Source organism: Apodemus sylvaticus, chromosome 3, assembly GCF_947179515.1.
Source record: "Apodemus sylvaticus chromosome 3, mApoSyl1.1, whole genome shotgun sequence".
NCBI classification, from domain to species: domain Eukaryota; kingdom Metazoa; phylum Chordata; class Mammalia; order Rodentia; family Muridae; genus Apodemus; species Apodemus sylvaticus.
Window position 1 is genome coordinate 134,321,491 of NC_067474.1, and position 27,960 is coordinate 134,349,450.

General features: G+C 47.9%; 1 protein-coding gene across 1 annotated transcript; it reads right to left on the minus strand.

The window, feature by feature from the left end:
• Rimkla (ribosomal modification protein rimK like family member A) lies at positions 1-27,550 on the minus strand. Its single transcript, XM_052177210.1, has 5 exons — positions 27,363-27,550; positions 12,672-12,902; positions 9,617-9,703; positions 5,094-5,297; positions 1-3,168 (listed from the first exon to the last, which is right to left on the minus strand). The coding sequence occupies exons 1-5, from the start codon at positions 27,523-27,525 to the stop codon at positions 2,711-2,713; spliced, it is 1,143 nt and encodes a 380-aa protein (XP_052033170.1). The 5' UTR covers positions 27,526-27,550; the 3' UTR covers positions 1-2,710.
• Between the last annotated feature and the right edge of the window lie 410 nt (positions 27,551-27,960).

Sequence of the window (27,960 nt, forward strand, 5' to 3'; positions counted from 1 at the left end):
TGCAGAATCATGTATATTCTGAGTGACTGAGCTATTCACATTCAAGTTTTGACCAGTTTCAAGATGTTGCTACCAGACAGTGGAAGGACCACACACACACCCTGAATCTGTATTACGGAGGAAGACTTGGTGTTGGCATACATGAGTCAAGGGTTTCAGGCTATGCAGGGTACATCCAGAAGGCTCTTTGGGTGCCTTACTCCTTTCAGGTCGTAAAGTACCTGTGGCTGGCAGGAAGGCCTCTAAGAAGCTGCACTCTGTATTTTGGGGGGCCCCTACTACTGTTGAGCTTGCTAAGGCCAAGAATTCATAGCCTCTTCCTTTCTTAACTCCCTCAGGAGCGACGAGAACCAGAACACTACACTGGGAGGTGTCTGTTGCTTCCTCCCACAGACAGCCAGCTGCGCTTCATAACTCACTTCAGTCTCAGAGTGCACCACGAGGTAAATGAAATAGGCCGTTTTCCCGGTCTACAGAATGGAAAGACGGAGACACAGCGCTCAGGTGCCCAGCTGTGTTGGGAGAGCCAGGGCCATGTTCTTTCCAGCAAGTGTAGGCAGCTGTGGCAAGTATGGCGGGGCCACAGAACTGAGACACAAGGAAGCGCCCATGGCCAGCTGTGGTATGGAAATCCCAAAGTGGGGTAGGATCCAGGTGAGAGTCAGCTTTCTCTGCCTCTAGGCAGGGTTAGTTCTGGGCAATAACACCATTGGCAGACATCTCTGCCAGCTGGGAAATGGCCTCCTTTGGCAAAGGAATCTGGAAACACTCCGAGCAGCTCGGCTCAGGTAGGGCCTAGATGGACTTAGATCAACCCGAAGAGGCTTGGGCTAAATGATGGATATGTGTCAGTGTAGCTTCCAAGAGGCCAATCCGGGCTCACATCTGACCACTTCTAGCAGGAACAGATTGTAACTAGCCTTCTTTTAAAGCCACCCGAGTGCTAAGGAGAAGATACAAATCTTAGTCTATAAGGGTGAACTGTCATATTTCAATGGTACAGACACACACTCAGGTTACAGTTCAGTGGCATGCACCCAGGGGTGAGACTGCATAGGAACTACAGCTGTGAGGCATGACTTCTGTCACGTGGCACCAACATTTTCAGGTATGTGACTGTCAAGTTGGTGTAATCTGGTTCCAACTAATTTTAAAGGCCAGTTTCTATTTAAATGTGTGTTGTGAAAAAACATTTATCATTTGGCTTTCTATACACTTTATACTTAGAGTACAGGAATTGAGTGTCCATTGGGTGGTGGTGCCTTCAAAGTAGATACCTTAGGAAAATGTATGTTTACTCCAGTGTAGCTGACCCAACTCACATTTCTAGAACCTTCCTTGGAAACTGAACTTAAATGCTTTCTCAGAATGGGCAAATCTTTGTCCTTTATGATAGGTATATAATTTCTAATAGCCAAAGAGCATTATGTCTGGTAAATACAATGGGTGGTGGAACTTGGCACTGCCTTGGAAGGTAGCAGGAGTTATGGGGAGTGGGGGGGGGGGGCGTAAAAGAAACTAAACAAGGCCTGTTGATAAAGTTATGAGGCCTCTTTCCTCTGATGGCTACTGAAGTAATCCCAAAGAAGAATCCTCAATGTTCTCGGCACCTGCCCTAAAACAGCTGAAGAGGATGGGCTTCCTAGTGAGTATAATGAGGTAACTCTGGGTAGATTTGGTCACTGCTTGTTTTCAGTTAGACCTTCTATAAGCAGAAGCAAAACTGTCTCTACTATTTCTTCCAGGGGAAAGATCTCATCTACTGCTTAAAGAGTTACAAAGGAAAGCACTTGATATCATGTCAACAATAGCCCACTCACCCCTCCACAAGTACCCGAGTCTCCCCAATTTGGAAAAATGGGTAAGGACGGGTTCCTGGTGTCTGGATAACAGGAGCATGTCCAGAGGAAGCAGGGGGAAGAACAGTCATCGCCCAGTAACTTTCTGTGGTAAAAATCGCACTGGTTTCCACAGGAAAAGTGAGCAGAGTCCACTGAAAAGGAAAAGTCCATGGTGTTGAGTTCCAGTGCACAAGGAACAAAGGGTGTGGCCGTGGCTCGTCAGGTGCATTTCCGGCTGAGGCCAAAGGCAGCAAAGGTGCGTGAAGCTGCTGGAGCTGACATCAGGTAAAGCAAGGGTGTGAATTCTGAGAGACAAAGCCATCTGGAGAGATTCCCTGTTATGAAGCAGGACATAGGTCAACCGGCCAGTTCAAAGAATGGTCCACCTCACCTTCTACACAGCACTTTGGTGAGAAGCTGAGGAATGTGGTGAGATGGTGACTGGGGAAGCATCCCACCCACCTGCACACACCTCCGTCTCCAGCATGTGAGGACGGTGTGTCCAGGAGCCAAGCTCATGTTCACTGCTGCTAAGGACCAGCGACAGCAACATGGACTCACCGCCTTAAAGCCCTACCCTTCCATCAACGTGCTTGCGATAGATGTTGGTCTCACATGGATCATTCGGGAAGTTGTTCTCCATGAGTGTTTTTTATATGAGTCTTTACAAAACCCACAAAGCTAGGCTGTTTGTTCAAACTGTTATTAGAAAGGATGCTGAGTGCCCGGATGGGATTTTCTAGTTTCTGTGCAAATGAAATCATGTTAGTCCAGATCTAATTCACTGAACACTACTCAGGGAAGCAGTAGCATTTGGTTTAAATGCTGCCAACAAAGCAGGAATTCACTGGAATTGTGAAGCAATCCTGTTAATGCTGTAGCCAGGCTCGGGCGACATGGGCAGGTGGGGCCCCCACTGTTTTTGCTGAGGAATCCCGGACCTCTCCCAGTTCAGGTTCACTCTCACTAGAGGTAGACCCATTGGTGATGGCATAGACACTCTCTGCGACTCCCTGAGCTGAAACACAACCGTTTGGCTCGTTCTTCTCCCTGGGACTTGCCAGTCCTGGGAGGATGGCCATCTTCCCAGTCTGCCTGTTTGGCAGCAGGGACATAGCATAGTCTGCAATGATTGCCCCCACATCTAAGTTGCATGCCTGGTCGAAGGCCAGGAAGCCGACATTGGCGTTGGCCTCACACACCATGAAGGAGCCGTCATCCATAATGAGAAGGTCGATGCCACAGAAATCCATGCCCAGGATGTTGGACACCTGGATAGCCAGCTGCTTGCCTTGCTCTGTCAGTGGGCACTTGACACCCACACCACCTGGAAAGAAAGCACAGCAACTTGAAGGTGACAAATGCCACTCACCGATGAGGCTAATGACCTTCACGAGAGATGGGACCGGTGACAGAGAAGGAGCGAGACAAGTACTGCTGTTCACAGTGCTATTTAAAATTTCAGAAGGTTGGGGCAAGAGAGATGGCTCAGGGGTTAAGAGCACCAGCTGAGCTCCCAGGGGACCCTACTTTGGTCCCCAGCACCCATTTCAGGTACTCACAACTGCCTATAACTCCAACAGATCCGATGTCCTCTTTTGGTCCCCACAGGCACCTACACACCTGTGGCATACACTCATACTTAAAATGTTCATTTTTATTTTTAAGTCACAGTGCTTAACACACAGTATGTTTTCAATAAATGGTTGTTAGAAAAATGAAAAATGATAATCTACTTATCATATAGTAGATAGGAACAACATACTTTATAACCAATGATAATGCTGGGCTGGGCATCAGGGTCAGCACCTACTCAACATGTACGAGGCTCTGGGTTCAGTCCTGAGTACCAGAAAATTAAAGATGATAATAACAACATACTATCAACCTTGGGTATCCGGGCACCATGAACACCACCCACAAATTCGAGGTTCCATACTGCGGCTCTGCTCATGGCTGCCGTGTACGTGAAGACAATCTCTGAGTACTCAGCACAATGTGAGACTTAGCCCAGAATTTGCTTGCATGGCTGGAGTATCTCACAATTGCCTGCACGATTCTGGGCCATGTGCTAGCCCAGGGCAAGAACCGCCTCGCAATCCCGTGGTTCTCAACATGTGGGTCACAACCCCTTTGCGAGTGGAAGGACGCTTTCACAGGGTTCCCATATCAGATATCCTGCTTATCAGATATTTATATTTTGATTCTTGATGGTAGCAAAATTACAGTTAGGAAGTAGCCACAAAATAGCTTTATGGTTGGAGGTGACCATACCATGAGGAACAGTATTAAAGGGCGGCAGCGTTAGGAAGGGTGAGGACCACTGCTCGTAATCTCCGTCGTCCCGGCTACCCTGCAGATGCTGTGGTTCTGCCTGGAGACCTTTAGCCAAACAGGCCCCGATCAGCAAATGAACCTCTTTGTAGTCAAAGAACTTGACCCACGCAGCTGCCGGGTCAGGAAATGGCTCTAGGGCTTTTCTTTTTCTTTTTCCAAATTACCAACATAAATTCATTCACCAAGCATGACCAGAGTTTTCTGCCATTGGGGACAAGGATGTATCCCTATTGGGCTGTTTCCATTCCCCATGACAGAGAACCAGCTTTCTGGGTGGGCTACAGGGACCGGATTCCCTACATTCAGCTGAAATACAGACTGCAGCTTTCTGGGAGTTTCATGCGTGAAAGGAAATCAACTAAAATGTGAGAGCAAATATGATGTTTCCCTGGCTTTGGTTCAGGGCCTGGGTGTGGCAGTCCTTTCATGACTGACATGACAACACGACAAAGTGCACACTTGAGGACTATGCAACCAAGTCTCACAACACCCCTCAAAAAATTGCAAGATAAAAAGTTTTAATGTTTTAAGTAAGTTTGTGCTTTTGTGCTGGCTGTGTTCACAGCTCTCTGGGGGCATTCGGGTTACAGGTTAGACCCACTTGTAAGGCCTTCGGTAAATCGACTGAGGGGATGCAGTTTTCAAGTCTAACTCCTCACCTGCTTCCTTATGCCATCCATGTTTTATTCAGATAGACCTTTGCCCAAATGCTGGTCACTCCCTTGTTAACTCCTGACTGCTGAGTCCTAACATCTACACAATAAGGATTTACACTTCAGTGCCTTGACACCAGGACCCTGTCTTCTGGCCTAGCTCTTGACTTCCCGTCCCTCTCTGGACTGCCAATGGGCATAATTCTCATTTTCTGTGAGGTCCCCTCCCCAATTCCCCCACCCCAAGCCTTCCCCGGCTCACCTAGAAAGCAGTTGCTTTGCATGCGACCATCTGTGGAACAGCGCAGCATGGAGCCAATCACCTGGCCGCCCACCACCACCACCCGGATGTCCTTTCCGTGCGACTCCTTCACATACTTCTGAAACAGGTAGGGCACATCATGGCGGACCAGGTGGCAGATGTCAGAGAGGTGATGCTTGTCTCTGGCCAGAAAAACAGCTTTTCCTTCAAGGAGAAAGAGGGCAAGGGAGACCGCTGGACAGGCTGTACGCCTGTTTTACCATCCTACCTCCTGAGCCTGTCTCCCTGCCCCAAACAGGTATCACTTTCTAGAACTTTCTATATATCGACCCTCCCATTTCTTTGATGAGACTCTTTTGTCTTAGCAAAAAGCACTGAACCTTCTTTTCTTCAGATTTTAACCCCACTGTCTCTCTCCCCACACCTGATTTTTGTTTGCTTGTTTCTTGAAATAGGGTCTTACTCTGCATGTACTCCACGCTGCCCTAAAATTAAAAGCCAGATCCTCCAATCCTAACTTCCCAGAGTGCTGAGATCAAAGAGTGTGTCCTGTGCCTGCTTTTTTATTTATTTTTTTTTTCCAAAATGAAACTATAATGTAGCCCAGGAACTCAGATAAGGAGCCGAAGAAAGATTCTGAGACTCCTAAACTAGTCAGGAAGCGCCTCCTTCCCACCCAAGGTGCTACAGGTACTGTCTGTCTGTCTGTCTGTCTCTAAACTCCATCCATACTGGGCTTAGCATATATGGCAGACGCTCATCTTTGTTTACAGGACACAATTAAATGAACAGAGTTTAGAGGAATTGTGTGTAGATATGGAGTTTCAGAGGACAACACAGTAAGAGGCCTACAGGTCCTCACTGCTGACACAAGATGGCCTGTGGCCTGTGGGCTCACAGGAGGGGACCTGACAGACACCCTCCTAACTTCCATTTTTGTGTGTGATATGTGCATATATTCACATATATGTGAATGTAGGGGACATGGAGGACAGAGATCAATGTCAGGTGTGTGTGTGTGTGTATGTGTCATACGTATGTGAACATCTATGCATCCATGCATACAGGTGTGGAGGCCAGAGCAAGATGCTGGGTGACTTCCTCTATCAATGTCTGGATTGGTCACTGCCTGGATACAGGATCTTTGAATCTGGTTGTTCTTGCTAGCGGGCCAGTCGGCCCGCTCCTAGCACCCACTGGTCTCTACCCACTCTAATCAACACTGGCTTGATTAGGTGCACATAAATCACACCCAGCTTTTGAAAAGGGTGCTGAGGTCTCCAACTTAGGTCCTTACGCCTGTACCGGAAGTGTAGTATCCACTGAGCCACCTCCACCATCTCCTCAGCTCCTCCACATTATCATCATCATCATTATTGGTTTATTGAGACAGGGTTTCTTTGTGTAGCCATGGCTGTCCCAGAACTCACTGTAGACCAGACTGGCCTTGAACTCAGAAATCTGCCTGCCTCTGTCTCCCAAGTGCTGGCATTAAAAGCGTGCACCATCATTGCCTGGCCACATTATTTTTTTGACACAGCTTTTCTCACCAGGCATGCACTACCACACTTAGCTTTTTTTTTTTTTTTTTTTTTTTTTTGATTTGGTTTTTTCGAGACAGGGTTCTCTGTATAGCCTTGGCTGTCCCGGAGCTCACTCTGTAGACCAGGCTGGCCTCAAACTCAGAACTCAGAAATCCACACTTAGCTTTTTATGTGGGTGCTGGGGAGTCAAACCAAGATTTGCTTACTCAGCAGGCATGCTAACAGCAGAGTCATCTTCCCAGTTTCCTGTTTCTTCCTCCTCCTCATCCTCATCCTCTTCCTCCTCTTCCTTCTTTTTTTGAACTTTTGGATTTGGTTTTTTTGAGACAGGGTTTCTCTGTATAGCCCTGGCTGTCCTGGAACTCACTCTGGTCTCGAACTCAGAAATCTGTCTGCCTCTGCCTCCCAGAGTGTTGGGATTACAGGTGTGCACCACCATCGCCCAGCTGTTTCTTCCTTCTAAATGAATGAAATTTACTATTTGGCCATCCTCACTTGATTCCACAGAGAATGGCTCCCATCCTGGGGCCCTCTGGGAGAGCATTCCTCTGTGATTCTCAAATTCCCATTTGCTCCGGGAACCACCTGTGCGCCTGCTGCCCTCCAGCATCTGCTCTCTAATCATCCAGTGAACAGGTCGGCGCGGCATTCCCAACAGGTTTGCCCTGCAAATCTGGCATGAACATGCATGACTGAGCATTCTCTTAGGCAAAAGTGGAAAAGAAATGTTTTCCCTAGGTTTCTTGTCAACACCACGAGGGAAGTGGAACAGCTCTGGAATCTTAAACATAAAATAAAAATGAGTAAAATAAGTTAGGGTTGAGGGTAGAAAGGCAGTCTGTAAGAGCACTTGTGCAATCCTGAGAATCTGAGTTTGAATCCCAGCACCCACATAACAGGCAGGGATCCTGTGCATATCTGTAACTCCAGTTCTAAGAGTGGTGGAGATTGGAGGATCACTGGGTCTGCTGGCTGCCAGGCCAATTGAAAACCTTGAACTTTCTGATCAGCCTTAAAGTTGTAAGGTGGGGTGTGACAGAGGAGGGTACTGTCGCCTTCCCACCGGCTCTACACATACAGACACACACACACACACACACGCACGCACGCACGCACGCACGCACGTGCACATACACACAGAAGATTTAAAACTGAAAAGCCACTCTCCAAAACATAGCCAGCGTTCAGAGCTGGGAATATAGCATGATGACCAAGCATACTAAAAGCCCTGGCTCCAGTCTTAAGTACCATAAAAATAAAATAAAATAAAATGTAACATTCAATCATTCCTGAAATGATGGAATTCCAGACACCCAGTGAAATTTGAGGACAGGAAGCAAGTTATTTGAATATGTCCAAGTGGCAGGTGACAGGAGGCGTATAATCAATGTCCACTGTGGAGTATCTAAGTTGTGTGTGTGTGTGTGTGTGTGTGTGTGAGAGAGAGAGAGAGAGAGAGAGAGAGAGAGAAAGAGAGAGCGAGAAAGAGAGAGAGAGAAAGGGAGGGAAGAGAGAATCTTATGAGTGTGGTGTGTTAATGGAATAGAATAGCCCAGATTTAAAAACAGAAATGAGGAGAAGTGGTTCAGTGGTTAGAGAAGTAGATGGTCTTGCAGAAGACCCAGTTCAATTCCCAAACCCACATCATGGTGGCTCACAACTGTCTGTAACTCCAGTTGTGAGGGGTATGGACAGTCTCTCTGACCTCCTCAGGTACTACACACAAGTGGTACAGACCTATATGCAAGCAAAACATTCACACACATACACATATCAATGAAATCAATGAAAAAATTTTAAAAGTTTGAAAACAGAAAAGAAAAAGGTTGCGTGAGCTCCCGTGTTCTTCAGGCTCAAAGGAGCTCGTGGACATCGTCCATTCACGAACCCTGCAATGGGATCCTTTGCACTATCTAACATGTGAGCTTGAAAGCACTGACTGTTCTCTGAATGTCTACATCAGACCGTGCATCACATGTAGGGGTCAGCATGTATCTGTTTAGGATGCTGCATTTTGCTCCAGAAGCCTTGATTCCAAGTGTACTCTGCATTTGAGTTACATACCACTACTAGAGGGGGACTACTCTCTCATGCCGAGATCTCTGCCACACCCCTCCTCTGCATTGAGCACCATAGCAGGCCTTATAACAGTGGTTCTCAACCTGTGGGTAGAGACCCCTTTGGGGGTCACCTAAAATCAGTGGAAAACAGATATTTACATTACGATTCATAATAGTAGCAAAATTACAGTTATGAAGTAGCAACAAAAATAACAGTATGGTTGGGAGTCATCACGACAGGAGGAACTTTATTAAAGGGCCGCAGGGTAGGAAGTTGAGAACCACTGCCTTATAGAGTCAGGTGCTCAGGACCTGGTCCCTACCCTGAGCATCATTTAAAACTAGAGCTGTCAAGCAGTGTAGCCCTGTACTAGAAGAGCAAAATGCTTCAGAAACAATAGGGAAGAATGATTTTGTCTGAAGAAAAAAAAAAGGGAGGAAGACCAGGAGTGTGTTGATAGAAGGAATGATGTCAGGAGCTGGCCTGAGAAGATGAGCAAAGACAGAGCACCAGTGAAGTCAAGAGAGCAGACGGCTATGGGGTAGAGTGTGCACGGCGTCTGGGGACTAAGGACAGCCTGGGATGAAGAAGGCTGTCTGCACAGACCATGGCGCCTCGAGGAACACGGGCTTGGTCTAGCAGGTAATATGGGGACACGGGAGGGTGTTCAGCAAGAGAGAGCAGCTCTGTTTCCGAGAATCTACTAAAAAGAGAGAGAAGATGCTCTGGGGTGGACTTGAGACTCTAAATCAGCTCAGGGGAATGTCTGCTGCAGTAGCTAAGGAGAGGTAGGCGTCTGACAGGACAGAGGAGACTGAACAGAACAGCCAGAACCCTGTGAGTGTGCAGAGCGTCCCTGTGCGGCAGAATGGCAGTTACACGCACTGACTACCCAGCGAGCCCAGTAGGACCACTGACCCCGGTGTCCCCGCGTGCTCTTCACCACCACTGGGTAGCCCAGGGGCTCTGCTTCATCGATCATTTTAGAGAAGTCTTCGTGCCCACCTGCCAAGAAAAGGCGAGAGTCAATAAAGTCTTAGCAGTGGGGCAGAAGCTGGCCCAGCCCTTGCCCATGTAGAATGTGCTGATGAAATCAATCCAAATCCATCCAAACCCAGCAGACATGGACCACACCTATAATGTGCACGGTGGGACCAGAGAAAGGCAACTACCAGCGTCAAGCCCCTGTATCCACAGGAACGTCACACCAGCTGTGGTAATGCTCATGGCACTCTTAGTTAGGTCCTTCGCAATGGCTGTGGGAACAGAATTCCAGGATGGCCTACTAGACTCCTACCTATCCCTCCTGGTGAACTCCTTTATGGAATCCCTTCTGTTGAGTGGGAGAGAGGCCATTGAATTTATGGGAACATAGATTATCACTCGGGATTACATTAATAGTCTGTTAACTTTGAGCCCATCAAAGGTGAGGAGGACAATGATTCTTGGTGGGCCTGTTCTAAACAGACCACTTTAAAAGGAAATAAGTCTTCAGAGCAATTTCGGTTGGCCGTGAAGGAGAAAAATGCTGTGCTGTGGAGAGGGCCAGGTAGCAAGGAGCAGTACGCAGCCTCTAGGACCTGTGATTGACATGGCCAACAAGGAAGTGGGAACCTGTCACCTCCTCGGAGGTCTCATACTATCAGAGCATTCCTCTTCAGTTCTCCTTTCTACTTCCTCTGTTCTAGCTTCCTCAGATGCTCAACTCACTCTCATCCTAAACAAATGGAGTCCTGCTGCTGGGCCCTCGCCTCCCTTGACTCCATTCTGTAACCCACTGACAAGCGGCTTGGAAGTTACAGATTTCAATCACTTCCCCTGGCCTTCACTTCTGTATGCCTCCTATGATGGCTCCTCTCCTCATCACTGAGCAGAAAGCAGGCTTCTTGCCCTGGGGAGCCACGTGGGGCTTTGATCACTCCATCTTTCCCACTGGCCTCCGTGGCACCTCTGTTCTCTCCTCTTCTAAAATCGCATTGGCCCAGTTCCTTTTATGGGCTCTTCCTCTTCCATACCCTAAAAGATTCGCCTCCCCTATTTTCATTTTATGTTTTATTCTTTTGTTTTCTGTGAGATGATCTAACTTTGTAGTTCAGGCTGACCTCAAACTTACATTATTTCTGCTTCTACCTCCCAAGTGCCAGGATTACAAGCATGCATTACAGCTCACTTTTGAGCTTTGCCAAGACATGGTAAGCAGTCCTTCATATTTCCTGCTTCACAAAAAAAAGTCTGTCAGATATTTCGGGCCAGAAGGCTGATGATGGATGTTCCAATTTTACAGAGAACTTTTGGGGGACTGTCCAGGCAGCTGGCTTTCTTGGTCATTGCTAAAGTTTTGGAAGCTGATTGCCTACATTTCTTGCATACTCAGGTAATAATTATTCCTTCTCAAGTCTCCAATGGGGCTGGAGTCTGGATCATTATAGTCTCACAATTAAGCTTAAGTTGTTTAGGATTTCAGCATAAGCACTCACAAGCATTCTGTGGAAATCCCTTTAACTGGACCCTTTAGACCTCTGCTCTTTCTTCCTGCATGTCCACACTGAGTAACTCCTGTGCCTCTTACTGCACTCAGCTTAAGAGGGGTTTCTAAATCCTCTAAATCCTTCTAAATCCTTGTCCCCAGCCTTTTGGAAGCTTCAGGTTCATTGTTCACTGCTTCCCAAGCATTTTCCCTCACACAGACTGTAAATGTTGTAAATGCACCAAGTCCCCACTGAAATCATCCCCCTGCCAGCCACTCACCCTGACATCCAGTTTACTTCTTCCTCTTGACATCTACTGACCCAAGCCAGAACCTAGTCACCTTGACTCCTTCCCACACTCCCTATACACAATCAGTTGTTCTGCTCGATCGCATCTGTTGTGCTCACAATCCCAGAATCTGCTCACGTATCTACTGGCTTACGATACCATTCCTTCCTCACTGAAGACGCCTACCACTCACTAGTTTCACTACACTGTCTCTAGTTTGCCTTATGTAACTCTCATGTGGTGGCCAACATGATCTGCAGGGTGACTTTGAATAGGCACGTCCTGATCAGAAGCCTCCTGTTAGCCTTGTGATACCGAAATCTTGTTGGCTCTTACCTTTCTAATCATCAATGCTCTCGTGCACCCTTAGCCTTCTGTAACTACTGGCGATACCAGGTCCTCCTCCCCCCCCCCCCCCGCCCCCTGCCTCCACAGGCTCTCTTTAGCTTAGATGATGATGTGACTTCTCTAAGGACGTTGTCCTCAATGTCCAATCACTGCACTGGAAGCTCTCATATGAACTCTTGTACTACCCAAGGTTCTGAACATTGACCACACTGAGTGGAAACTGCCTGTATATTCGCAGCCCTTTGTTTCTGATGCCATGGGAATGACTGCCTTGGGGGCAGGGCTGTTCTAGGACTATTCTGTGGTGGTTTGAATGTCTCCTCATAGGTTCATATATTTGATGTTTAGCCCTCAGTGCAAGAATTTCTTTGATAGGATTTGAAGGATTAGGAAGTGTGGCCTTGTTGTCACTATGGTAGGCTTTGAGGTTTCAAAACTCCATTCTGGGCCCAGTCTCTTTCCCTGCCTATGGAACAGGATGAAGCTCTCAACTACTTCTCCAGTACCATGCCTGTTGACATGGTCCCCACCATGATGACAATGGATTAAATCTCTGCAACTGTAAGCAAGCCCCTAATTAAATGCTTTCTACTATATGCTTTGGTGATGGTGTCTCTTCGCATCAATAGAACACTGACTAAGACATCCTCTTACAGTGGCTGGTCCATGTTTATCAAATGACTACAAACAGAGAGTGGCCAAGACAGTTCACCCAGAAGGACTGGCCAGCATTCAATATGTTAATCCCACCCAAAGGTGAACAGACTCACAGGGAAAAGCAACCAGAGACACGGGAATTTTCTTGGAGAGGGAAGAGAGGCACCAGTATTTTGGGAAGGAGTTATAAATATATTTTCAGAAAACTCACCATAAGAGAAGGTGTCTGGCATAGGGACCCCATGTCCAGCCAGCTCTTGGAATGTCCAAAACTTGTTGATGCAGTTTAAGATGCTCTGAGGACGGTTGACCAAGCGACAGCCCAGCTTCTCCAGGTGCCTCAGAATGGTGATTTCACTGTCCGACTGGACAGAGGGCGTGGAGACTCGTACGACCACCACGTCGGGGAAGGTGGTCAGGGGTTTCTGGCTCAGCTGCAGGCCTGCAAGCAAGGGCTAGAGTGAGCTCAGTGCTCACCGGTGCTTCCAGAGTTCACCTGGCCAGAAAAGAGCCTCATAACTACCACACGGCCATGGTGGTGTATGCACATGGTAGTGTATGGCGCAAGGAAGCAGCAGACAGCACCATCCTCCGGCAAATGGGCAGAACGTGATTATGATACAAATAACAAACAGAGGGGAAGAGAATGTAACGCACAAGTTAGAAGAGTCCATGGCACAGCTGCAGTCAGGCCCTGCTTCCCCTGGGGCAGGGACTGCTCTGGGGCTGGGAGGGCAGCAGTGCTGCCTGCTTTTGGAATCCCTACACTCTTCCATGACTGGGCCTCGTGAAAATCTACTGGCTAGAGCATTATGTGTGACAATTTCCTATTACTGCTTGTTTCGTTTTGTTTAAAATAGGATCTCATGATGTAGCCCTGACTAGCTTAGACTCACGATCCTTCTGCCTCAAGGGCCTAGACTCCAGGCCTATGCTACACCACACCCAGCTAAACAATCTTTATGAACAGTTACATTTTGTATATGCAAATGTCAATGTTAAATGGAGGAACAGGACTCTAGATCTGCTATGTAAAGTGTTTACCTGACACGTGCAATGTCTGGGTTCAACTCCCAACTTGGCATAAGATTCAAAATAACTAATTCACTATGGTCTCAACTACAAAAATAGATGCAGGTTGGGGAAAAAGAAAAGAAATACACATTTTAAACATTGAGAATAGAGTTACAAGTATTCTCTCCCCCGCTCTTTCTCTCTCTTTCCGCCCCCTATCTCCATCTCTCTGTCTCTGTCTCTGTCTCTCCAGTGTCTTGCTATGTGGACCTGGCTCCTCAGCACCCCTAGTGACAGAGTTATAGACATGGACTCCTATGACCAGACCTTTTTTTTTTCTCTTTATCTAAATTTTCCAGGATTTTTTTTCACGTGTATATTATCACAAAACCAAGGTTTAAAATGTCTACAAAAAAATCAATTCAATACTTAACAAATATTGAACTCAATATTCATTAAATAACACTTATTAAAAGACACTGTCATGTATACAAGTGGAAAGACTCTGGGCTAACCTCAACTTGATGTAAGGACTGGGAGGACCCTGAGTAGCCTCATATGACTGAAGGACTTCTGTGCAGGACTTCTGGCCTGCCTCGCATGACACCAAGAGGAGGAGCTAACCACCAAATGCTTTTTGTCTGTTTTGTGCTGACTCCAGTCCCTGGAGCAGTGTCTGGTGCCTAGTTGGCACTTGGCAGTTGTTGAATTGGACAGAAGGGGCAGGAAGATGGATCTGGGCTTCACCAAGTTCCGTTACCCTTCCATACCTTTAGAATGGTGCAGGCACTGGAACATGGCACAGAGGGAATACCAGGGTAGAGGTGGCTATGCACACTGTTTGGTGCCTCTCAGCCCTGACACCCTAGGGTTTATCTGACTCTAGACACTGAACATCTACAGGGCACCAGGCACCTGGGATGGAGGGAGGGAGGGAGGCGGGGCACGGACTATGTGAAGCAATGAAAATTGGATTTCAAGACTTACAGGGTCTATTTTTACCAACCTCAAAGCATCTCCCAAATGCTCTAAAGAAAACCTTAAAGTACGGTCCACAGGCCCACCTTATGGGCTTAAACATATATAAAAAAACCAAAAACCAAGTGCAAGTGAAATCACTTTCTCCAGTGGGGATTCAGGTGTGGGGCACTGCTCAGGGCTAGAGCACGAGGGCTGAGTTTAAGGTCCTCTTACGCTTGCACAGTGCCACATGGTGTCTCCTAAACCAGGCACAGGAACACACACCTGCCTTCTCATCCCTCGGGAAGTAGTAGGATAAAGAGTTCGAAGATTGCTTGGACTACATGGTAATGATATCATGATTATATCAATATCGAAGTTCTGAGCTGAGAAAGAAGAAAAATCTCAAAAACAAACAAATAACAAAACCCCTACCAAACAGAAAGTAAGCCACCCACAAAAAAGACTACGTGGCTCTAACTTACAAGCCAGCTATCCCAAATAATTTACTGGTTGTAAAGGTGTGGATGTAGAGGGACAGTTATTAAGTCACATTTTTTTTTTCCTCAGCACTTCTGCTGACGCTGTGAGCCCAGCATGTAGAGGTGTTTCAGGACTCGTCGGTAAAAAGCAACCCAGTTAGGTTCATTTGGCCACTAGCAGCAGGACTGCTTAAAGTTGCCCTTCCTGCAGTTTGAAAAAAATCCCCTCTCCCTTCAGCCCTGGGAACAAGTATGAGAGAAGTGGGGACAAGGCAAAGTTGGAAGAAAAGGAAAGGTAACCACACTGATCAAAATGGCAGACAAACAGGGAAGCCCAGCACATCATCACACGGTGAGACAGGGATCAAAGATGCTTTAAAAATCAGCCAAATGCTACACACACACACACACACACACACACACACACACACACACACACACACGGCACTAACACTGTCACGGCACAGATATTCCAAAAAGCAAGGTAGGACTTTTTTTTTTTTTTTTAACTACTCAATGAGAAAATAGCTTGGCAACAGAAAAGCAATTTAGAGAAGCAAGAAGCAAGAGACGCATTCAGCTTTCAAATCCCAGCACAAGCCACGGACACACAGACGTCTACACAGGAAGAACAGAATTCAGTCCATCTCTGGGAATACGGATCACAGTGCACAGAGAGAGAGCTCAGCCTCTACAAGCAGCAGCACAGACACCTGGGAAGTCTTACCAGGACTTCATCTCTCTCCTCCAATTGTAAATCTTTGGGCCTGGCTCATCCCCACTGAAGCCTTTAATAAATGAAGAATGCAATGGGTTAAAGTGGAACCCCAAAGGCTCTGCCAGGCCTGCGCACAGGTCAGGTGTCTGCCTAGGCTGCTGTCTAGCCCTATACAAGAAGGACATGTTGGGTTTGGGGTTGTACCAGCTCTGTATATCCACAGGTTTCACATCAATGGATCCAGCCAACTGCAAATAGAAAGTACTAGAAAATCTTAATTTATGTCCATATTTAAAATGTTCAGGCTTTTTCTTGACATTACTCCTTAAATAATATGAATACAGTATAGCAACTATTTCCAGGGCTGGGGATCACTCACCAATTATACAAAAGGCCCTGGGTTCAAATCCCACCCACCTTAAAAAAAACCTATAAAGAACCCACAATTATTTATACAATGTTTATACTGCACTGAGTATTGCAAGTGATCTGGAGGCATGCAGAAGTACAGGAGCATAGGTGCAGGTGACACGTTAGGGCCTGGAGCATCCTTGGCTTTTGATATGGGACGGAAGGCTCTAGACCAATCACCTGCAAATACTAAGGGATGGCCATACATCTTGCCCTCTGACATCTCTGACACTCCTGCTCTGGACCACTCCCCACGTGCTTGCTCGGTCTCTTCACACTGGCCATCGTCATACAGTTACAATGTGACCTCAGGTAGAGAAAGCTGCTTCTCGCTCTGGCTTCAGTAAGAGCAGCAGCCACATGGGGCCAAGAACAATTTGCTCCCCGGGCTGGCTCCTGAGACCTTTACCCACATAGGTAATTTCCACCAGTGGACTCCCAGGTAGGCACCTGCTAAGCCTAGTGCAGGAATACAGCTTACTAAACATGTCACCTTTCCCAGGATCTTTCTTTCTTTCTTTTTATTTTAAGGGTTTATTTATTTAAAGGTTTATTTATTTATGAACACACTGTCACTCTTTTCAGACACACCAGAAGAGGGCATCAGATCCCATTACAGATGGTTGTGAACCACCATATGGTTGCTGGGCTTTGAACTCATAACCTCTGGAAGAGCAATCAGTGCTCTTAACCGCTGAGCCACCTCTCCAGCCCTCCCAGGATCTTTCATGTTCTCATCATGGTTTGCTGGCCTCAAGCCAAGGGAATGGAGAACCTGTGTGAACTGGAGGATGGACTCTGATTGGCTGTGGTGATGGGGAGGAAAGCCGCCCTGGCCCTCAGATGGCCCAGGACTTGATATAACTATCACCCTTAAGCCAGGGAGGTGGGGAAGGACGTGAGCCGCTTCTGGGCCCCTCCATCCCTTGGACGCCTGGCTGGGCTGGAGAGTCTCTATGGTTAGTCTCCAACCACGTTAAAAAAATCAACCAAGAAGTGACCACTCAAAGAAGTCAGTAGGAAGTAGGAGCAAGTATGAGACGTCAAACTGGCTCACGCAACGACCCGGCGAGGACAAATGGGCGTTGTGGAGCAGAGACTCATTCCTCCGTCTTCTGCGTTCATGGGTGACTGGATCCCAGTTTCCTCCTGGATTCTGTTTTCAGATATTTTAATGTTTGGAGATATTTTAATGCACTTGGTGCATGCCTGTTGTATTAGCTTGCTTTTCTGTTGCTGTGATAAACCAAACAACCACAACCGAAAGCAACTTTGAGGGGACAGGGTTTATTTCATTTTGTACTTCTGTATAACAGCGGATCACTGAGGGAATCCGGGACTAGAACTCAAGGCAGGGAACTGGAAGCAAGAACGGATGGATGCAAAGCCAATGGAGGAAGCTGCTCACTGCCCCACTCCCTGAGGCTCGCCCAGCCTGCTTTCTTGTACCTCCCAGGGCCACTGGGATGACCTGCTCTGGGGTGGTACCACCCAAGATAGGCCACGCTCCACATCAATCATTAATCAATACCCCACAGACTCGCCTACAGGCAATTTGATAGAGACCTGTTGTCAACTGTGGTTCCATCTTCCTGGAGGGATACTCCAGCTTGTGTCAAGTTGATACAAAACTAACTAGCATACTTGTAATCCCAGCATTGCAGAGGCTGAAGCAGTAGGGTCAGCTTTGGGGCCAGCCTGGGCTACAAAGTGAGCCTTACCCAACAATAATCACACCAGTCAGAAAAGTAGAATAACCTCTTTAAAGAATCAAGTCTGCTTCCATAACCTGTATTAGGATGAGTTAAATTCAGCAAGAGTAAACCTTTTCATTTATGTGTGCAGTACCTTACAATGGAGATATAGTACTATTCCATATACAAACAAAAGCAATAACCAAATCCTGGTTCCAAGGTAGATGTTTAAAACTTAAAAACAAACAAACAAAAAACAAAACCAAGAGCCGGGAGGAGGTGGAGAGGATGGGGCGGTGGGGTGGGGGGTGCACGCCTGTAATCCCAACACTCTGGGAGGCAGAGGCAGGCAGATTTCTGAGTTCGAGGCCAGCCTGGTCTACAGAGTGAGCTCCAGGACAGCCAGGGCTATACAGAGAAACCCTGGGAAAAAACAAATCCGCCCCCCCCCCCAAAAAAACCCAAACCAAACAAACAAACCAAAATAAAAACAAAAAACAAAAAAACCCTACTCTCCATGACCCACACAGAGGAAGGGCAGCATGGGCACAAAAGAGCCATCAGTCGGACCTACCTCAGGGTGGCACTTTCACTGAACATTATCTGCTCTGTGCTGGGACGCCCTAAGAACGTCCACATAGTTTATTCACTTAGAAGGGATTTGATCACAAAGTTCTGGCGTTTACACAAAGGGGATGGACTGGGGTTTACCGGTCTCCTACCCTGCAGGAGAACACACACACACACACACACACACCACCTGGCTTCACAAAAGGAAATTTCAACACTAACCTGGATCCCAGCACACAGGGAAACAAAAACCTTTCATGTACAAAGCAAACAGCAGAAACAGCCGACTCCGAGGACCGGAGCAAGGCAGACCCTCAGTGGCCCTTTCAAGTCTATGGTATTTTCGCAGGATCCTGCCACTGTGGCTAGCACTGAAGTGCCAGAGCCAGTCATTCTGGCTGTCACCCTCTGCATGTGTGCTGTGTCAGGAGGAACCCATGTCATCAAAGCACAACAGGCATCTGTCCCTGCCTGACTCAACTCCTCCATGCTCTGCCCCACCCCCACCCCCTGTGCCACCTCTTCTGAGGGAGTTCTATGGATTCTGGGGGTAGATCCAATCACCACTGTGCTTATCCTTTTGAGGTTCAAAGAAATCTCCCCTCCATCTCACTGCAACCCAGTGACTTGTGTGGCCTCTTCCTTTCCCACACACTGCTTTCCCAAGGTCTCTAATTCAGTGCAGCCTTTGTCAACTGTTGGCCTGAGGCAGACACACCTACTAAGCACAGCACAAAGTTAAGCCAGGCAGCAGCCTCAGCTCTCCCAGAGCTCCCAGGAAGCTGAAGTCTGACTCGGTGCATGCATTACCTTGTCCTCCTTCAGAGGTATTTTATTGGGTAGCTTCTTTGAGTGAATCTCAGTTCGGGTTTACCCAGGACACACTGAGACCACAATCCAAGCTCATGTAGCCAAACAGATCTCAAGAACTGCTGAGAGAGGAGCCTGGGAAAGGGGTGTGGGAGGTAAGACTGTGTGATCAGTGAGCTGGCATCCTCTGGAGGGGAATCCTTCAGCACTGAGTAAAAATACACCCACCTGAGGGGAGGGAGAAAGCTGGAAATGGTTCTCATTCTCCATTCCTTATTGGGGCTGTGTGTGTGTGTGTGTGTGTGTGTGTGTGTGTGTTATCATAATGGGCTCCTGGAGGCACAAATGGAATCCAACAGTCAAATGGTTTAGAGGGTAAGGGACCCACTGGGAGGGCTCCAGATAGCTGAAGAACAGCCACTATTCTAAGGAGAGGGCAGTGCGACAATGTCCTTGGGGTGTAAGAAGAAAGCCAACACAATTGCTGTCAATGCCTAGGGTGTCCTGTACAGAGCATGTGTGGCACAGAAGACAGGGGAGCTTTGGGATGGGGGAGACCAGAGGACTGCTTCAAACCGGACACGGGGGCTCCCAGTGTGTCTGGGCTCAGAAGGAAGATGTGAAGCTAATGCGCATCTTCTGTCTGAACAGAACTAGCACCAAGGAAGGGCTTAGAAAATCTTTCCAAGAAGTTGTCATGGAGGCAGAATAGGCCTGGCCTTCACGCCAGAGCCCCAGCTCAGCTGTTTGCTGTGACTCTGGACCTGTCTCCCCTTCTGTGAAATGTAAAGAGTCCCAGAACTTGGCAAAGCTTCCCATTGTCTATCAATACCAGCACCTCACCAACATGGCCTTTCTAAAACTAGGAAGCAAGTCTTACCAAGTCCTTCACTCAGGTACTCGAGGCCCATATCATTTCCCTGACTCCAGACTCCATGGCTGCCCACCCACTCCACCCCAGCTGTGTGACCCCCCAGGTGCTGGGCAAGCACTCAACCACTGAACTCCTCTCTCAGCCTTCACAGTTTCTTCTGTCCAACTGTCTGTCCCGTCTCATCTTTGCTGTATCCTCTCAGACCACATGGGCTCTAAACTCCCTTGTTAGCCTCTCCTGGTGAGCCTTCCTTTCTGTGCCAGCTAATACATTATCAACCTGTCACAAGCTAGGGTCATCTGGAAAGAGGGAATCTCAACCGAGGGAAAAAAAAAAACCCTCCATCGGATTGGCCTGTAGGCAAGTCTGTGAGGCATCTTCTTCACTGATGATTATGTGGGGGGCCCAGTCCATTGGGGGCGGTGCTACCCTAGGCAGGTGATCCTCAGCTATGGAAAAAGCAAGTGATGGAGCTGGAGAGATGACTCAGCAGCAAAAGCACACACCGTTCTTCCAGAAGACTAGAGTTCCATCCCCAGCAACCCCGTCAGGCGGCTGACAACTGCCTTTAATCCCCCCTCCTGAGGAATGCAAGGCCTCTGGCCTCTGTGGGCACACACGCACCTGTGCATGCTCACACAAACACACAAGTGCAAACAATAAAAGCAAATCTTAACAAATATTAAGATAATGGCAACAACAAAACACTGAGCTGAACACACCCTGGAGAGCGACCCAGGAAGCACCTCCGGGCTCCTGCCCTGAGTTCTTGTCCTGGCTTCCCTCTGTGGTGGACTGTGACCTGCACCAAAGTGTGCACCAAAGAAAGCCATTCCTTCCCAAGTTACTTTGGTCGTAGTCTTTATCACAGCAAATGAAAGCAAAGTAAGACATTTTCTTTCTTTCTTCCAAGACCAGCAGAATGCCTTTCTCTTCTCAGTGACTCTGTTTTCCCATTTGCCCTCCCAAGCCAGGCTGTTTTCTTGACTCTCCCCTCAGGTCACCGGCCCTAGACACAGGGTTGATGTGTTCGCTGCTCCTCATTTTAGCTTCTAGGGCACATGTCTTTCCCCCTGCTGGATGGAGAGATGCAGTGTCTCCCTCTCCACTGAATCACAGGGACCAACCTATAAGTGAGCCTCCTCTACAGGTAAAGCCCCTCGTCCTTAGCTTCCCCTTGACTCCTCTCCACTTTCCCCCGCCCCCCAGCCCTTTACAATGTCTTGCAGACTGGTGTTCTCACTGTGTTCCCTGCTCCACTCAAAAGGCTGCAGTGGACCTCACTGGGAGCTGTCATGCAATGCCCCATCCCCGCCCTTTCTCTGCCATCTCCTCCTCGTCCAGACTGAAACCAATGTCGGTCATGGACCCACAAGGCCCCTGTGTAGCTGCTCATCTCGTCCCCACCCCAACCCTCAGCCTCTTTCCCTCTGCCTCGCACTCCCTCTGTTCTTCCACACTGGCCTCCTCCGCACTCCTTCCTCCCTGGACAACTCTACTGTCTACAGCTGAAGAGTGAACTTCCTGGGGAGGGAGGAAGTGGGGAGGATAACCCAGAGGGAGAGGGAGGACAGAGATCTAAATGACATTGAGGATGTTTCCATAGGGAAACATTTATTTTATAAACTTACCTAAAAACACATATATAACCCATATGGTTCAAATACATAGGGTGATAATGTCTGCCCCTCCCCTGTAGGAGCCATAGTCTATTTAGCCAAAACTCCAGTGTCAGACAGGGGAAACCTCCCTTCAAATGATAGTCAGGGGATTCCAAGAGACCCCTAAACCAACACAGGCTATTACCATTGCCCTGCCAGAACTTGAAGGTAAGACCTGATTTCTGATCACCTCACACAGGATTTGGAAGAACTAAGCTGGAACTGACTTGCACACCTTCTCCTAGAGGACTGACTAGCTCTCGTGATATTGGAAGGCACCCTGTAAGCTGCCAAGGGAGAAAAGCCACTGACAGTCCTGCCCCGCTGGAAAGCCCACGAAGCACAATGGGCAGGCCAGCAAGTTAGCCCGAGGGTGAGATAGCACCACTTTATCTGGGGGTAACCAACAGCTGTCTAACTGGACGTAAGGCCCGCTAGAATGGAGGGACTTCCTGGCTGGTACTGTAAACGTAGCCATGGTTAGAGCGGTCATAGCCCCTCAATGAAGAACCTACACTTTCCTAAACCAGTTACTTCCTAACTATACCTATCCTTACACCCACAGGGAAGTGCAGCTCTCGGCCCTCCTCGAAGTGCCTTCTCTAAAGCAAGCTGTGTGCTTCCTGCCTTCCTCCTGTTCTGGACCAGAACACGCCCGTGGGCGAGCATCACCCAGTTATCTTCATATTGCCATTGTCCATCTCCCGCTTTCTTCCCGTCTTAGAGTTTCTATTGCTGGGAAGAGACACCATGACCATGGCAACTCTTATAAAGGAAAACATTTAATTGGGGCTGGCTTATGGTTTCAGAGGTCTAGTCCATCACCATCACGGTGAGAAGCATGACACACAGGCGGATGTGGTGCCGGAGAAGGAGCTAAGAGGTCTACATCTTTTTTTTTTTTGGTTTTTGAGACAGGGTTTTTCTGCGTAGCCCTGGCTGTCCTGAAACTCACTCTGTAGACCAGGCTGGCCTCGAACTCAGAAATCCGCCTGCCTCCGCCTCCCAAGTGCTGGGATTAAAGGCATGAGTCACCACTGCCCAGCCGAGAGGTCTACATCTTGAGCCATAGGCAGCAGGGAGAGGAGTGTGAGCCACTGGCCTGGTTTTGAGCTAATAAGTCCTCCAAGCCCATCCCCAGTGACACACCTCTTCCAATAAAGCCACACCCACTCCAAAAAGCCACACCTCCTAATAATGCCTATGGGCCAAGCATTTGAACACTTGGGTCTATAGGGGCCATTCCTGTTCAAACCACCATTTCTCCCCTTTAGTTTTTTTCAGAAATGTTTTGCATCATTTACTTACCTTGTTTATATTCTACCTCAATATGGAATGTAATCTCCTGGAGAGGCAGTGATTTCTGGCACTTTTATTCAGGCACCTAGAACAACACCTTACAAGCCGTGAGCAGACACTTGGTGACAGATCACATGACACATAAGTTTGTCTGCTCCTGTCTGACATTCTACATCTCCAGAACATGTCAGGGCATCCTGCTTAGTGGATACCTGCTGAACAAACTGGGCAAAATGGAGAAATTGGATTGTCGTGAAGAATAAAACACGTGTTAAATTTTAATGATAAAGGTGAGACTGTAAAGACCCATCATCCCTATTCAGTCCTCAGCACAAAATCACTGAATTATTACTTGCTGCTGGGGAAGTCTTGAGGAACTCAGTTTGTAGCCCTGGCTGACCTGGAACTCGTTATGGAGACCAGACTGGTCTCGAACTCACACTGACACACCTGCCTCTGTCTCCCAAGCAATGGGATCAGCTCCAGCCCCAGCCCCAGCCCCAGCCCCACACCTGGCTCACTTTCCTTTTGAGACAGGGTCTCAAATAGTCCAGGTTAGAAAGAGCTTGAATTCAAGGCCAGCCTAAATTGGAAACAAAACAAGACTAACTTAAATTAAAAAATAAAAGACTAGTCACATAGCTCAGTGGCAGGGTGCTTTGCCTTAACGTGTGAACAAAACCCTGAGTTCAATTTTTTTTGTACCACAAATAAAAGAGAACCTGACCTAGAAAGCACTTTACAGCACTGGCACTGTACCCAGGGAGATCACTACCTGCCTAGCCTGTACAAGACCCTGGCTTCAATCTCCAGGACTGCGTGAACATAAATAAATAAACAGATCAGGCCACCAAAGCTCAGGCTCAGAGAGCTGCGGGGCGCTGAGTCATGCTCTTCCTGAGACAATGCTCACAGGGCAGCTCTGCCAGCTCACACAGTTTCTCTGTCTTGGATTATGACTTTATAACGCTCCCTTTCTCTTGAGTCAGTTAATAATCCTGTCCTGAGGATGGTCAGAGAACTTAACTGTCATTCGTAAACGTATCCTCACAGAACAGCTCACTCCAAACACACACACACACATCTAATCATGATCTCCCAAACACAGTCACTAACTCCACAAAAGCCTTGTGTACTTTACAGGTTAAGACTCAAGCTTCAATGTAGCCAACAAACATCACCGAAGGCCTACCATGTACTCATGGTCATGGAAAAAAAATGTTTTTTCATAGAATCCTAGATAGGGTAGGGGGCAGACACATGCCTTGTTCACAGATAAATTATAGTAAGAATTCAATGGGTGCTACTCCAATGTTGTTTGGTAGCAGGTGGAAGCCGTCTACATGGGGATAGGGAAGGGAGCTGAGGAATGACTCCAGGACACAGCAGTGACTTGAGCGAGATTTGAGGGATGTAATCTAGGGATTTGAGGGATGAAATCTTCCATCTGGGGGGAACCAGATGGGGACCTCAGACTGATATTTTAGTGGAAGATCAGGAATGACAAGACGACCATGAAGCCAGTGTTGACTAACGCTTGAAAAGCCAGCAGGATCCCGAGTACGCTTGTAACTCCCCGCTGCTGCTGGTCGCATAAGGACCTCACTGATGTTTATGAGTATTAATGAGTAAGAACAGAGCACACACCACGCATAGGCGTGAGGACCTCTGACTATGACTCCGTTATTACTGTTGTTACTATTAGTTACATGTGGTTTGGTCTTGTGATCACTTCTGTTTAGGGAAATAAACACTTGCTGAATGATTAAAGAACTTGCTTTGTTTTGTTCTCAAAGGGAACAAAACAAGGTAGATAAGATGTTAAGCCAGCAGCCATCCCCATCCAGATCCAGGTTGGTTAGGGTAGATCACCTAAGTTAAAATAACCATCACAGAGAGGGTGTGGTGGCATCTGACTTTAATCCTAGCACTTGGGGGCAGAGGTGAGTGGATTTCTGGGAGTTGAGGTCTACACAGCAAGTTCCAGGCCAGCCAAAGCTACGTAGTGAGACCTGTCTCCGATAGATAGATAGATAGATAGATAGATAGATAGATAGATAGATAGATAGGTAGATAGATAATCAAATACCCAAAACCTGTCTTCGGTTTTGTACTGGCTAGTTTTGTGTATCAACTTGACACAGGCTGGAGTTATCACAGAGAAAGGAACTTTAGTTGGGGAAGTGCCTCCATGAGATCCAGCTCTGGGGCATTTTCTCAATTAGTGATCAAGGGGGGAGGGCCCCTTGTGGGTGGTACCAACTTTGGGCTGGTGCTATTGCATTCTATAAGAGAGCAGGCTGAGCAAACCAGGGGAAGCAAGCCAGTAAGAAACATCCCTCCATGGCCTCTGCATCAGCTCCTGCTTCCTGACCTGCTTGAGTTCCAGTCCTGACTTCCTTTAGTGATGAACTGCAATGTGGAAGTGTAAGCTCAATAAACCCTTTCCTCCCCAACTTGCTTCTTGGTCATGATGTTTGTGCAGGAATAGAAACCCTGACTAAGACAGGTTTCTTCATTGATCAAGCAAGCATCTATATAGATTTTCTTGTAGCCAAAAGGAAATGACTCGTTTGTGAACGCAGACATTTTCACACATGAGTTCCACTGAATTGCTTACATGCTTTTTGAATCACTGTGATTTAATTTTCACTTTTCTTACAATTGATTCTTAAAAATGGAGTTTGAGACATACAGAGAGAGCTTTTTCAGAAGTGTTGATGTACATGTAAAGACTGACAAATGATAGGAAAATCTGACTACCACCTCTTAAAAGGACATTTTCACAAGCTGTAAAATAAACAAGCAAACTCATCTTGGGAGTGGAAAGAGGTATATGGTAATGACTTGATTTAAAGCACCAAAATATAACTGATCATTCCAATTAAATATGAACCCCAAAGCTTTTCAAGTTTGGAGAATCTCAACTTAATTCAACTTAATCATGACACACACGATTCAAAGAGATGGGGCAGGAGAGAGGGTTCAGTGGTTAGGAACACTGGCTGCTTTTCCAGAGGACCCAGGTTGGATCCCTAGAACCTATGTGGTTACTCACAACATCAGTTCCCAGAGGATATGATGCCCTCTTCTGGCTTCTACGGGTACTGCATGCACACGGTGAACAGACATACATGGAGACAAAACACCCATACACATAAAATTAACCGTGAAAAGGCAAAACCAAACCAAATCCTAAAATCAAAGTCAAAGTGATCTTCACAAATCAAAACCAAGAAATTTGGGGGGGGGGGGGAAGCGGTAAAAAGAATCAAGTTCTTCAGTTTCTCTGTTCAGAAATGGCGTTCACTGTTAACCAATTGGGAGGGTTTCAGCAACCCAAGCTTGAGAGATAGTATTTTTACACTTAACCACACCACTTGAAATGTGGAGTGTCTAATGCTTGCATATACTACTCCAAAAGTATATGCAATTTGAACCTAGGAAGGTTTAAATGCACTTACGGATGAACAATGTACAACTGCGCTATTTCACTTAGGGACACGCACTCAAAACCTCACTTGTAAGTAGTCTGTCCAGGATGTGGAATCCCTTCCTAGGCTGAAGGTACTCTACTCAACCAGATAAAGATAAAAATGGATACCATTCCAAGAAGCACCAAAGAGGGCCCAGCCCTCCTCAGCCCTGGTCCCCCTGAAATAGCTGGCTACCTCGGAGGGCTTGCTGAGAACACAAACTGTAAGCCAGTGAATAAGAGTTTCCAAAGTCATGATAATAGCTTTGCAATACATAGCAGGCATGTATTGAAGATAATAATAATATCTGAAAACAGAACGCTTTGAATAGGCAGTCAGGGATAATCATGCCCCCCTCCCCTTCCCCCAATTCCCCTGGACCCAGCACTGAAGGGACCAGTAAGGTCTGGAGGTACTTGATTATTTTGGAATCAGAATTTAACATCCGTTGGAAGGAGGACGAATTAATGGAAATCATCAATCGTCTCCTCTTGCCCCTTCCCCTCCAGAGGGAAGCCCAATATTTCTCAGCTGTCTCCCATAATTAGGCTCCCAGTTTGAGAACAGTGTTCTATCTAGGGCGTTCGTCACTGGAGCATACATACCACTGGAAAAGTTTCCCAAACATCTGCCTAAGAGCAATTTTGTGAATTCTGGGTTGGCTCTTTAAATTTCGGAATCCAACCTAGAAGGCCACCTGTGCTAGGAGACTCTGCAACGTGAGGTTTGGTGCCTTCAGCTTCAGGTGAATGTGAATGCTCCATTAACTCGTCTCCTAAATGAATTAAGCATCTTCTCTACTCTTGGCCTCAGGGTGCTGCAAAGAGGGGCTGCCTCGGAATGGGGCTTGGTGAGGAGAGCCACTGGCTCACGGGACCCCCGGCGCCCTTCCCTTCCTCCCTCCCCCTCCCTCTCTCGCCAGGCTGAGCTCACCTAGGTGGCCGCCGACAACGGTGACGGCGATCTGGTCCAGGAACACCGCCCGGAAACCCACGTCCTGCTCCGAGCAGCGCTGGCGGAGCGCGCGCAGGATCTGCACCTGCGGGTAGTCCTCGCGGATGAGCCGGTCGGTCAGCAGCCAGACCTGCGCGCACATGGCGACCGAAGCTGCGGCCGCTCGCCCGCCCGCCGGCCCGCGCGACCCCCTGGCGCGTCCCAGGCGAGCACCGCGGCTCTGCTTGCGCCGTGCGCCAAGCGCCTCTGCAGCCCCCGCCGGCGAATGCTCCCGATCGCCCAGCGCCGCCGCCGCCGCTGCTGCCTCCGCCGCCTCCGCCCAGCCAATCAGCACGTCGCGCCGCCCGGGAGGACGTGGCCCGGAGCCTGCGGAGCTGCGCAGCCTGCGGCGGCCGGGCGGGGCTGGGGCGACCCCGAGAACCGGTGGGCCACTGGCGGGGTAGGCGCGGCGCTGCTCCCCCAGAGAAAAGTGTGAGACTCAGATGCTCTACCAGCCTCTTCCAAAGACAACTCCCAGCCTGGCAAGGTCACATGGCGGGGCTCTGCAGCTGGACTTGACCCCTGAAAGAGAGATCTG